The 13,296-nt window shown below is 39.0% G+C and overlaps 1 protein-coding gene across 3 annotated transcripts in view; it reads left to right on the top strand.

Annotated features, from left to right (window-relative positions):
- Window positions 1–12,753, top strand: part of chd1 (chromodomain helicase DNA binding protein 1) — an 82,697-nt gene extending 69,944 nt beyond the window's left edge. For all 3 annotated transcript variants that reach the window (XM_032570416.1, XM_032570415.1, XM_032570414.1), the window contains exons 32-36: window positions 4,868–5,046; window positions 5,199–5,298; window positions 9,846–9,897; window positions 9,973–10,213; window positions 11,374–12,753. In XM_032570416.1, coding sequence (XP_032426307.1) covers window positions 4,868–5,046; window positions 5,199–5,298; window positions 9,846–9,897; window positions 9,973–10,213; window positions 11,374–11,638 — 837 coding nt within the window. In that variant the 3' untranslated portion in view covers window positions 11,639–12,753. The remainder of the gene's footprint in view (window positions 1–4,867; window positions 5,047–5,198; window positions 5,299–9,845; window positions 9,898–9,972; window positions 10,214–11,373) is intronic.
- Window positions 12,754–13,296: the final 543 nt, after the last annotated feature.

Here is a 13,296-nt window from a genome sequence, read left to right on the forward strand (position 1 = left end):
AGTGGTCCCCAAACCCCGGGCCGTGGACCAATTGGTACCGGGCCGCACAAGAAATAATTAAATATTTCCGTTTTATGTATTATTTGAGTCTGAAGGATCTTTTATTTTGAAAATCCTTTAACCGGATTCTCTCAGTTACGTCTTGCCCGCCAACATTGAGCCCACAAGCAGCAAAATGAGTAAGAAACAGATCAGATGTCTTTGGAAAGTTTCTTTGGGAAAGGAAAAGACCCAGAGAAGAGACAGGAGAATGAATTTATCCCGGTGGGTGATTCCCACATACCAAGCTCTGCATGATGTGCGGTGACCGGCTCGCTAATGAGGGAATGAAGCCTTCAAACTGCTTCGCCACGTAGAGACCAGGCAGCATAAGTAACACCTCCGGTGTCATTGTCTTCCATCATTCCCATCAATCGTTGAAGATAAACAAGCTCAGGGCTCCCATTAATTTGCCGCTATCAAGAGTTAAAATTTTCATGAAAGTAAAATGTTTGTTTTTGTGGCGCATCTGTATCTTATTTTGAAGGGATATGTAAACATTGCCATAGCGACCAGAGTCAGACAGTGTTAGGGCAGTGGTCGAGAGGAGAGGAGAAGGGAGGAGTAGAGCTTATGAGTCTTAAGTCTGGTTCACACGGCACGATTTCAGAAATGTCGGCCGATTTTCCTAACCTCTGTGACCACAGAGGAGCCGATAAAAGTCCAACAGGTTCCATCGGTTCGTGTGTCCAGCCACACAACAGGAACAACACACCACACAAGAACCGATTCCACTCACGAACATCCCGGTTCCACATAAAATCCCCAACATACCATACGTGAATTTAGGATAAACAAAACACGGATGACGATGTAGAAACAGTGGTGATAGTTTATGGACTCATTTTAAGTGATAAAAGATGTAACAAAAAGAAAAGGCGTTGGATAAATGATGGTGTGAACAGCCGCACTATTTGCTGCACTAAGCACTAGACAGGTGTTCTGTCGATCATCATATGCTGTCAGAATAGCATACATGCTATTTTGACAGCATGTTTGCTATTCTGTACTACTTTCTCTGCGTCCCCTGCTACTACTAATGTAACTGCTACTACTGCTGTTTCCTCCACAGTTAAATCCAGCGGTAGTGGAATTTTACTGCACAATTTCCCTCCCCCCCCTGGCCGCAGTAAAGTTGCCAAACCTTGACCGGTCCGTGGTGGTAAGAGGTTGGGGGCCACTGGTCTACAGTAGAAGGAGGGACAGGGTCGGTCGGCATGCATTTTTGTCTGTCGGCCACATTGGATTTAACAAAAATAATTTCTTGCATTTGCAGCTGATGGCCAGTACTTGATAGTGTATTTTATGATGCATAAAATACACTATCAAGTGTATTTTGATAGTGTAAATACAGTTTATAACCACTGTGTTATAAATGCACACAGTGGTCTGTGTGCATTTATAACATAAAAATCCACAAGAAGCACAAGAAAATGGCTTTTAGATAGCTGTCCACAGTAGTGACCACTATGCATGAAAGGGTTCAAATAGACTTGATAGATATACTGCTAGATAGACTAATAGATAGACTGGCCATCTGGTGTACCGATAGACCGACGCCCACTTATAACCCGGGCCAGGGCCGTCATAACCAAAAAAGAGCATTACAAATAACTTTTATCAACTGCAAGAGTCCATTGGTTGCTTTTCTTAAAAAACAGCGGGCTAATCCAATGACATTTCTCAACCCGCCCTCCCTTTTGAGTAAGGTTAGCAAATTTTTGCTATTTGAGCTGACCAGAGTTGGAGAGAACTGAGTTTAAACAGATAAACCTCAAAAGTGCAAGGGGCCACAGAAAAAAATGCTTAAAAGCCTCCATATGGGTGCAACTTTGTTATTGATTGCCACCACAAGTTTGACTGCGGCAGCAGGTACAGGGCAGGAGAATGAAGGAGAATGAACTGTTCTGGGGGATTTACCAGAAAAAGAGGATGAGAGACACATGATCCAGAAACAGATTGAAGAAGAGGTTACAATAGTTACTGCAAGCTAGCACACAGTCACAAAGACACTGGAACGACATGTCTTTGTGAAATCAATAAAGAAAATCTCATCACTGCATATATCAAATATTGTCAAGTAAAAAAGGAAACATTCATTCAAAGCCAAATGCAGGTTGCATTAAAATAAACATTCCTAAGTTACTAGATCAAAACTGCTCGATAGCTTGGCTAGCTGCTTTGTGCTGGCTCTGATTGATTGTTTCTGACAGAGCGTTTAATTCTGCAGAATACATGGAGGAGGCAGAGATTTTTTTTCCATAGATTATCTCATGTTAGGACAGCAAAAGTTTTCATATATATGTTAAAACCTTTTTACGTTACCTGCTGCAGCTTTAAGGAGATGTTTAATGTGAGAGTTCACTGTCAGGTGGAGCGCGAATGGTGCTACATCTGTGAAATATTACATCTCAGTAGTGTGTAGCAGCAGCCTAAAAGCAAGAGCACAACACAGCCTTCTACAACGCTAGCTCGAAGAATGAAATTATTTTTGGGTTATTTGCTTAGCTTGCTGTTCTGACTGTCATGCTGATTCAGGTGAGTGTTGGCAATTGTGAGCTGCTTTAAATGCTAACTGACCACTCCGGATGTCTTTTTTACCTGCATTGAGCCTTGAAATAACCATATTCCGTCAAGCGCTTGTTTTTTAAATGTCATATAAAATTTTTTGTGTTGATGCATTTTGACGTGCTTCACCCCTGAGGTATTTTGTGTCGCAATACGCAAACTTCCCCATTCACTCTCAGAACGTTTAAAGTTCCACATGACGTTGTTTATTTGCTGCTTCAAGCTTATGCAGTGTGAAAGAAAGGGGAAGATACACTGGCTTCTCCAGGCTACAAAATATGAGATGCAAGTGATCGTTTTTTGTTATCGGCAACAAGAAACAGTGATCAGCGATCACCAATCATACACTTTTTCATTGAAATCAGCCGATTATGATCGGTGGCCGATGGGCACACCTCTAATCTGCTGCAGTCATCTCTTTGCCTCCTAGAGTAGTTGGGGAGGACATGAGTAGAAATCTCTGACAATAGGGTGCCAGAAACGTTGCTGTCCAACACAAGAGACCTGAGAGTAAGGTGCAAAAAAACAATTTGTTTTGATGCACTTGAAGAAAAAATAGTTTGCTTGTGTATTGTCTTAATTTCTGATTCAGCATATCAGGGAAAATTTTGTCAGTACATTTATGATGCATTTTCTTTATTTTCTCTTTCTTATCCCAAACACTCAAACACCTCTATTTTTTGTCTGTCTTTAAGAGACAATGTTACTTTTTTCAATCCAACTTATCTCCTCCGTAAGAAACCGTTCTGTGTTTTTGTAAGTTCACCTGTTCCTTATTATCAGTGAGTAGCTTATCCTGCACTTAGGGCCAAATGCAGGGGTGTCCAACTCTTTTTCATTTTTCATCTCTCCATTCCATGAGTACTTATTAAAATTAAATAATGTATAACTTTTCATATTGATGCTATTTGGCTGTATATAGAAACTGCTTTAATTTGAATGATAAAATATTTTTAAGCACACATTTGTTATTTTAAAGGTTATATTTATTGTTCCTCTAGAGCAGGGGTCTTAAACTCCAGTCCTCGAGGGCTGCAGTCCTGCAACTTTTAGATGTGCCTCTGCTGCACCACACCTGAATAGAATAATTAGGTCATTAGCAAAGCTGGGAGAACTGATCTACACAAGGAGGAGGTAATTAAGCCATTTCATTCCAGTGTTTTGTACCTGTGGCACATCGAAAAACTGTAGTACAGCGACCCTCGAGGACTGGAGTTTGAGACCCCTGCTGTAGAGTCTAGAGCAGGGGTACTCAAATATAAATCTTGAAAGTCCACAGACACTTTCAAATAGTCAAAAATTCATTTATCATAACCATTCAAAACACAAGCCGGAAACTCTTGTTTCTTTTTACCCAAAACAATAACCATATGGATCTCCTCTCTGTGCAGCATCTCATAATTGTTTATCAGACCCATTATAGTAGTATCATCTGCAAAGTTTAGAACCCTGTTAGAGGATAGTCCACTCCTCTAACAGGAGGTAAGAGGGTGAACAGAGTAAAAAGAACTGGACTATTCACACATTTCCTTTGACTGGTGCAACCCCAAATATTTTTCAGTCGTGCTAATTAGAAACTTTTAACCAAATTGGTCCCTCTCTAAAGCCTTGCCTAAATATACTTTCCTGTAACAGCATATAGACAGAACCTTTTGTTATACAAGTTTACAGGTGTCATTATTCCATCAACTTATTCAAGATTTGTGCACAGTGAAGGCAAAGAATTGAAAGCCTTTCAGTGACTAGTCTGCAGGAAAAGAAAGAAAAACAAAATGGTTGCCTTTGTGACTTTTCTCAGTTTTTTGATTTCCAATAATAACATAGGTTTCGTGGAACATTCATAAAGACACAAGCAGTTGCTGCTCACAGTCACATCCAAATAATCCTAGTGCTTATTCCATGTTAACCAAACAGAGCATTTTTTTTGTTTGTTTGTTTTTTTCCCCTCCAGGGGGTCTTTTGTGGGTCCCTTATATGAAAGTAGGCTGACAGGAGAGGGGGTAGACATGCGGCAAATATCGCCGGGTCCGGGAATCGAACCCGGGACGATCGCGCCGAGGACTCAAGGCCTCCAAACGTGGGCCACACTATCCCCTATGCCACCACAGCACGCCCCAACCAAACAGAGCTTTAAACAGAATGAAGCAGATTCAAGACAAAAGTCTAACAGAGTAGATTTGGCTTAAAAAGCTTTGATTTGACATGTTTATGATTGTACCTGTGTTTCTGACTTGAACAAAGTGTCTGTTTAATGTTGCAGTGTAAAGAGAGAATGCGTCCAGTAAAAGCTGCCCTGAAGCAGTTGGACAGACCAGAGAAAGGACTGTCAGAGCGCGAGCAGCTGGAGCACACCAGACAATGTCTCATAAAGATTGGGGACCACATCACTCAGTGTTTGAAGGAGTATTCGAATCCTGATCAGATCAAGCAATGGAGAAAGTTAGTTTTTACATTGCATCTGTTGATTTTCTCAAATCAAAATACTATGATAAATTTCAATGCAGGGACAAGAGTTAATTGATAGTATGTTACAGATTCTGACCAAAGTGGTTAAAGTCATTGAACCACATGACATTCATTTTGTTTTACAGGAACCTGTGGATATTTGTCTCTAAATTCACAGAGTTTGATGCAAGAAAACTACACAAACTCTATAAGCACGCAATCAAGAAAAGACAAGAAAATGCCCAAGTATGTAAAATCATTGAATTAAACCTTATTCTTCTCCTCTTAACATTAAATGCTTAAAAAAGAGGTAACAGAATCTCTCTTATTAAAGATTTTTCACCTGTCATCCAAACGACCTGTTTTGGTCTGAGCATGGTTGGAAGTAACAGACTTAATTGCACAGACATGTTCTGTGGAGGTTTTTAAATCAAATTTAAGAAACACTTGTTCACTCAGTCCTGTCTGTTTTGAATCCTATTGTCTAGTTTCATTGGTTTATTTGCATTGTTTTACTTAGTTTTTATCTCCTTGTAAATGTGCAGTGCTTTGTTTGAAAGCCCTTTGTAAATACTTATCATTGTCATTAGGCCCTAGCAGTGAAAGCACTGCGAAGGCCTATTGTAATTGCTCCATTTCTTATTATGCTTTTGTCAAATGAATTGGCTTTTTGGAGGCTTTAGTATATTCAAAAACTCACCACACTTTACTCTAAATTGTCACACAACTAACATTTTCAGATTCCAGTGGAATCGTAAGTGGGTGTGGCCAAAGTGCTCTACAGCGCCCCCTAACGTGAGATGGGACAAACTGTAAGTTGTAGAGATCTGAAACTCGGTACATGCGTAGATCCCCCCAAATCAAGAAAAAAAGTTTCTTGGAGGTATCCCCTAAAATGTATACAAAGGTGGCCATTTTAGGTCAAAAGTCAAATTTTGTTGATTTTTAAATTTGACTCACGTTGAACTTTAACGAACTCTTCCTAGGGATTTCAAACTATCGGCTTCATTTTTGGTCAGGATGCAGGTAAGGGGTGGGGCTTTAAAAGTTATGAAAAAAAATTTAGTTTTCGTATATGTTCAGGGAGTGCTGCGAAGTTGGCGTACTCGTCAAAGCAAATGAAGCGTTAGAACTTTCACATAAAAAGGTTAATTGGCACCAAATTTGGCATGAGTGATGCTGGTTGGATGTTTGATGATCCTATGTCATTATAGTCTGATGTCATCTAAGCCCTGCCCCCTCAGAACAGGAAGTGACTATTTTTACTTGGAAAGCTCCATATTTGACCCCCTTGAGCTAATCAACATGATCTTGTGTCAGATGACATGTAAGGTAAGGTAAAGGTAATTTTATTTATATAGCACATTTTCAGCAACAAAGCAATACAAAGTGCTTTACAGAAATTAAAAGGAAATACAAACAAAATAACAAACCAAAGAAAAGAGCAAAAGAAGGAAAAGCTATTAATGTTGATACAAAGTAAATAAACTAGATACTCCTATTCAGGGTTGGTAGATAAGTATAAGTAAGTATTCTCTGGACTTTATAAGTGTGCTCTAAATTTGTAAAAGTAATGAGTACTCCAGAGTTTCTAAGTAATAATAAAAACTACTTGTTTTAGTTTTTCTTTTAGATAACTAGTTGGTCTCACTTACTTTAAAGCACAAAGAGTTTTCGTTGGAGGGTGTGGCAATGGCAGCGCAGCAAAATGACAGGTGACGGCGTTGCCGTACGTTTGGCTCTACACCAAGCTACACCAAACTCACTGAGATCGATCCTTGTCCTTGACAGGAATGCAGTCCAAAATTTGGTGGGTGTGACCTAATTCCTCCACAGCGCCCCCTAGAATATTTAAAAAAAATCAGCCCCAACCATACTTTGACCGACAATTATGAAATTTGGTATACAAGAATATCGTATCAGGACCTACAAAAAAAAGTCTCTTGGAGCCATGGTTCAAGCCCAACAGGAAGTCGCCCATTTTGGATCAGAGCCGCTACCTCGTCTTTTTTTCATGTATCTGATTGAACTCGTCCTACAGCTTTTGACACAGATTTCAGAATCAGTCAGCACAGTCTTGAGGCATTGAAAGTCAAAAGTTATCCTTGGATTTTTCATACATTAAAGCATGTGGGCGTAGGGTATGACATATGACATCGTAGTGTCAAAATCTAACTTTGCCATGAAACATCAAGGTGCAACTAGAAAAACAAAATTTCTGAAGAAATTTAGCCGGGGCCTGCCAAGGCGCGCCCGTCGGGCTTGGGCCCGGCGTCGTCGCGCCACAAATTGGCGTCGACGCCAAAGGACGCCGCGACGTAATCAGTGGCACGCGGAGAACCGCAAGAACGTTAAGCGAGGCGGACGTGCACCATTCGGTACGATTTAAAATGTTGTCAAGGCTTTTATTTTGGAAGTTTTGTTAAACTTCATTTCAAAGGGCCAAACTAATCCCATGCGTAATAGTCCTTGGGTTAAAATAGTTATATAATGCTCAAAACACAAGTAGCTGATGTAAAAATATTCAAGGCTTTTATTTTGAAATTTTCAGTATGCTTCATTTAGAAGTTCCGAACTAATACCACGTGTAACAGTGCTTTGGATGAAAAAGTCAAATAAAGCCAAAAAGAGCAATTACGTCATTTAAAAATATTCAAGGCTTTTATTTTGAAATTATTATTATGCTCCATTTTAAAGTTCCGAACTAATCCCATGTGTAACATTGCTTTGGATGAAAAAGTCATATACGGCCAAAAAGAGCAATTACGTCATGTAAAATATTCAAGGCTTTTATTTTGAAATTTTCAGTATGCTTAATTTTAAAGTTCCAAACTAATCCCATGTGTAACAGTTACTGAGTTAAATCAGTTATATACAGCCCATAGCAGCAGGTAGTTCTAAAGGCCAGTTCAGTCAACCTCTGTTTCAACTGAGTATTCCACTATATATAGAACTACAGTGATGCGTATTCGTAGTCCTAACCACCAGCCAATAGCCTCTTGAGTTCCGTTGCTATGGTAAATAATGGTCTCAGCAGGGTGTGAGCTCTGAGCTCTCAAACACACAATTGTGTGTTTGAGCAAACACGTTTTACTGACAAAAAAGCATTGGAAACAAATCCTTCCTGTTCGGGAACCGTAATACATATTCGAAAAGCGTTTGGAGCGTATGACAGACCTATGTGTCTTCTGCGATAGTCCCGAGATTCATATCTGTACCTCACTCAGAGCATTTACAGCGATGAGAGAAAGAAATGTTGTGCCCAGATCTGAACCTAGATCGGCTGTCACTCTAATTTGAGCAAAAATGAGAAACTTTGGGTCGCTTAGAGGCAAATTGTGGACAAACCGTAACTGGTATCGACGAGCCGTCTTCACTTTCGAAGAGATCACAGACGTATCTACAAAATGAAATTTGAATGGCATTTCTAGGTGAATTTGTGACGACACAGCAAATCCTCAAAAATAGGGTATTTCTAGGATTTTTCCCATTGACTTATAATGGGGTTTTTTTCGTAGTTTTTTGCGAATTATGTCGCCACGTTAAGCCCAAATCCCACCAGAAGTAATAGCTCCAATGCCGTGAATTTTCTGCACGTTTTGATACCTCATTTGTAGGTGTGCACCCAGCGATATGAGCCGCATTAACGGTGACGGAAGAAAAATAAAGAAGAAGAATATTAAAGAGACGCTTCTCTCCGACAATAGTAATAGGTTCCTGCCATTGCTTTGCATGGCAGGCCCCAATAACTTCTACATGCAAGGTCACAGCTTCATCAGACTTTCTATATCATTACAAACTAGCCCTCATTACATTTACATGGTCAATTGATAACATCACCTTATCCCCGCCCCCTTCCAACAGGAAGTCACCTGTTTTTTGTTTTTTTTCTGTTGGATGTCTTACTTTTACTCAATGATTTATATAGGTTTAATCCTGTGCCAAGTGACATACAATGACATGATGAATTCTGTCAATGCTGGCTGCTGGCTGAACCGTGTGGGCGTTACTCAATCCCTCGCCGTATACATACGGTTGTCTCTAAATCAAATGCACCATCTGATTTGCACCAAACTTTAGAGGTTCACAAAACTCAGTCATTTAAAGAGCCCAATAGCATTAAATTGCAATTTGACTCCACTGCGCCCCCTAGGTTATTCCTTCAGCTATATCTCCTCACTACATCAGCTGATCTGCACCAGATTTTTTGTGCATCGTCAGGAAGCACTGCTGAACACATTGATGTGTATCGCCTAGCGCACGGGTGCAGGAAGTGCACAAGACCATTTACAGTGGTGAGCGGATGGCGTTGCTGGAGCTCCCGCGGTTGCCGGGAGGCCGGAGCGGCACTAAGCTTTGAGGGCCGTTTGAGGCTGCTTGCAGCTTTAATTATTAGCATAATTTTTCTTATATTATCATTATTATTATATGTTGAATTCAGAGCAATGATACTATTAAGTCAATGCTGTACAGCAGTTGTTATACACATGAAATCTGAGGCCTTCTGCTCTTAGTTTTTGTTTTGATGGTTTCTCTCACTCATCTCACAAATTCCTTCCCTGTCAAAAATCTGCACAATGCTGTTGCCAAACGAGTTTTCTTTGTCTTTAAGAAGTATGTTACTTCCAGCCATTTTTAGAACTTGAAGAAGACTTTTGGATGCAAGGTAAATCATGTTGAAGGAACAAGAAAAGTATTCTAATGTCCTAAGTATTTATTGTCATGTCTTAGATAACTGAGAATCTATGCCAGGGTATTCTCATTTTAATAGAATATGACTATTGTGTCTTTAGACTGTGGAGCAGAACACTAGAACTATAAACACTCAAGGCTATAAGCATGCAGGTAAGTGTCTTCTGAACATATAATAAAATCAAGAAGCCACCGTTAATTCATTTTGGATATGTTTTTTGTGCATAGATGTTGAAAGACTGAAGGACAGCTCCCACCAAGATGACAGCAGCAGAGATAGCTACTGCTCAGACAGACATCAGCCTTCAGGTAGATACTCTGAAAGCAGCAGCAATAAAGACAGACATGGCTCTGAGTACCACAAGAAGACCAGTGTGGTAGACTCCAGAAAAAGGCCGTACTCTTCTTTCAGCAATGGGAAAGACCACAGAGACCACTATAAGGCAGACAGCCGAGACAGACAGGACAGGTAAGCATGAACATTCACACAAGGAGACACTTCTTATCTTTCTTAACTTTAAAGTAGAAGTAGAATGACAAATTGACCATTATTTGCCTTTTTTATTTATTTATATATATATATATATATATATATATATATATATATATATATATATCGGCAATTGGCCTTGCCTGACTATTAAATAGGCATATCTTGGGGCAGCCGCTCTGTTGACACAGTGACGGTCTGTCATATTTAGGCCCTGGAGGACAGTGATTATTCTGTACATGTACAAGTGCTTTCTAACTTCTGGAAAACATAACTAGTTCTAAAAATGGTAAGATTTATTTTTTTAAATAGTTTTCAAGCATTTCTAACAAAGTGGGTGGATCCAAGAGGCACAGCCAAGTGTGGAGATGAGTGGCCGTGATCTGGACAAAATAAACATTTTTTTCAACTTATCTACATTGTCACTATATTTATCAAATGTTCAGACTCCTCAGGTGACTTTTTTTTCTTAACAACTATTACTAATAAACCTAGTAATTCTTTTTCTGTGTTGTTTGCTGACTTTTATGGCGACAACGCTCTATGACTCAGCCTGAACGAGCTTCAACTTCTGCCATAATTACATAGTTACATAATTTGTGCTTCCAGCTTATAAAACCACCAAAAACAGTAATTCAAAAACTTAGAATACTCTGAAGAAATCACCCTAAGCTACTTCTCAGGTTTGCATTAAAAAAATGATAGAAATTAAAATATTGTACGTATTGTATTGTACTTCAGTTGAAGAATATTCCCAAATATTCTTGTTGTGTTCTAGTTTTAGCTTTTCTCATCCCTGTCCGTTTTGGAGGAAGTAGTCGTGCTGTCTTCCTCCTGCTACAATCCTCCCTGACGGTGATTTGAGTTGAATTTTAATTACTTCCATTTTGCTTTTTGATGAGTGGGAATAAACGTGCGCCTACTTAAGCAGCTTGAACTACCATCAAAACAATATTTGTGATCATAAAAGTATGTGGTCAGTTTATACACCCCGCTTAGCATTTGTTTTTAAAACAATTTAGTTTGTAAATGTTAACTGATTGAGAAATCATAGTCACATATGCATCTGTCTTTAGTTATCAGTGTTTCTATGCTATTATATGCTCCAGGTTTACCCAACTGATTCTGATGTGTTTCAGGTATTATAACGACAACAAGCATAGGAAACTGGAGGAATTCCGCACCAGCAAAGACCATCGACAGGAGGTGAAGGAGCTTTCTCATTCAGACTACCGTTCTTCCTACCGCTACCATTCAGACTGGCAAACAGATCAGAGAGCGTCAGCAAGTGGAACACGTTCTCCTCGAGATGAACGCTCACCTTGTGAGTCTCACTCACCATTTGACTACTCATCAGACCACAAGAGTACACCTGAGCAGAACTGGAGCAACCGTAAGACATAACAGGAGCTGCTTGGTTCTACAGCAACAGTCCTAGACTCGGCAACTCAGTAAATGCCTTAGGCTGATTAGGGTTCCCTGTCATGAAGCTGTTTGAAGCACTGTGTTTCAGTCTCTTCATTTCATGATCTCAGTAACAGTGACAGGGTCCTCAACCTGTGAACCCTGTCAGAAAAAGAAAATACGAAGGACTTATTGCTCCATTAGACTCTACGGCTCTCAACAAAATGTTGTTACTATCCTAAAGCTTGAAGTGGACATAATTGACCCTTTATGCTGCCTCCAATTCCTCCCAGCAAATGACACTGGATCTTATTTTTGACTTCCCTCACTCTTGTCTTTGTATTCAGACTTAATGTGATCATGTTCCTTATTTAAGAGTTTAGACAGTAAGATGTCACTTCTCACGTGAACCGTGACACTTGGTGATGTAGAGCTGTCTGGTTTAATCCAGTATGGACTCAGGCTCAACACCTGCAGTACCTCATTTACAACTTTTTTTTTTCAGTTTTTCCCACCAGCAACTTTGTAAATTGTTTAATAAGATAAATAGAAAAATGCAACATGGATTTTTTACATAAAATAATGCTTTTGTACATATTTTTTTATGTTTACTTCTGTAAAATAGTGAATCAGTGAACTGTTTCCTCAGGCTTATTATTATGACTCCACGTTTCTCTTAACTCAGGCTTTTTTCATCATTCTATCAGTGAGTTTTTTTGTCAGTAATAATCAGAATGTATTTTTAATGGGAATGCTCACTTTATTCACTACTGCAAAGTTCTTTAGTGTAGTGAAATGAAAAGTGGAAGCTGACCTCCATCACATTTTTATAGTGTAGTTTCAGCAAAAGCCCCTGTAAGAATTAAAATCAACTTGATTTTTATTTTTTACTTTTCAATTTATTTTCCATGTAGGCAATAATATTGTCAATGTGTCTATGCAGCCAAGTATATTTGTTGTGAATCACCTAACTGAATGAAGTCACTGTTAAGGTTTAAACTTGTATAAATTTCCTATATATTTCCAAAGGAATTTACACTGAAAGTGCATGCGTTTTTATGGGCTGTTTTTATATGGTTGTTTTATAAAATCATTAAAATATGTCACTGTCTTCAGATGCAAACTTTTTTTTAACAAACTGCTGTTTTACTCTTATTCTGTTTTGACTCATTTTAGGTTTAGTCAGCCACATCAGCCATCAGAGGCATGTAACAGTAGTTTCTGTACACAAATCATTTTAATCACTTGTGATTTCCATAATACAACGGAAGATTAATGACCTTTCTCATCTAAATTTACCTCAAGTCCAGCATGTTCAGTCTCATAGCCAAACTGATTCCAATGAAGTTCCGTCTCAGCACCAACTTTAGATGACTTTAAAATTTGTCAGTCATCTACTTTGGATGGCATTAAATTGGCTTCTGGTAATAAGGTAAAGAATCTTGGTGTTTTTCTAGTCCAGGACATGCCACTTACATCCCATATTTTTTAATCTCTGGAAAATTTCCAAAATTAGAAATATCCTACCTATCACTGGAGCTAGGAAAACCAGTTTATGCATTTGTTACTTCGATGGTGGACCAAATGTAATTCCTTACTATTAGAAAGTCTGAAAATTTAGGTAAAAAATTATCTAAAATGCTGCAGCAAGAGTTCTA

The sequence above is a fragment of the Xiphophorus hellerii genome, chromosome 8 (genome assembly GCF_003331165.1).
Source record: "Xiphophorus hellerii strain 12219 chromosome 8, Xiphophorus_hellerii-4.1, whole genome shotgun sequence".
Taxonomy (NCBI): domain Eukaryota; kingdom Metazoa; phylum Chordata; class Actinopteri; order Cyprinodontiformes; family Poeciliidae; genus Xiphophorus; species Xiphophorus hellerii.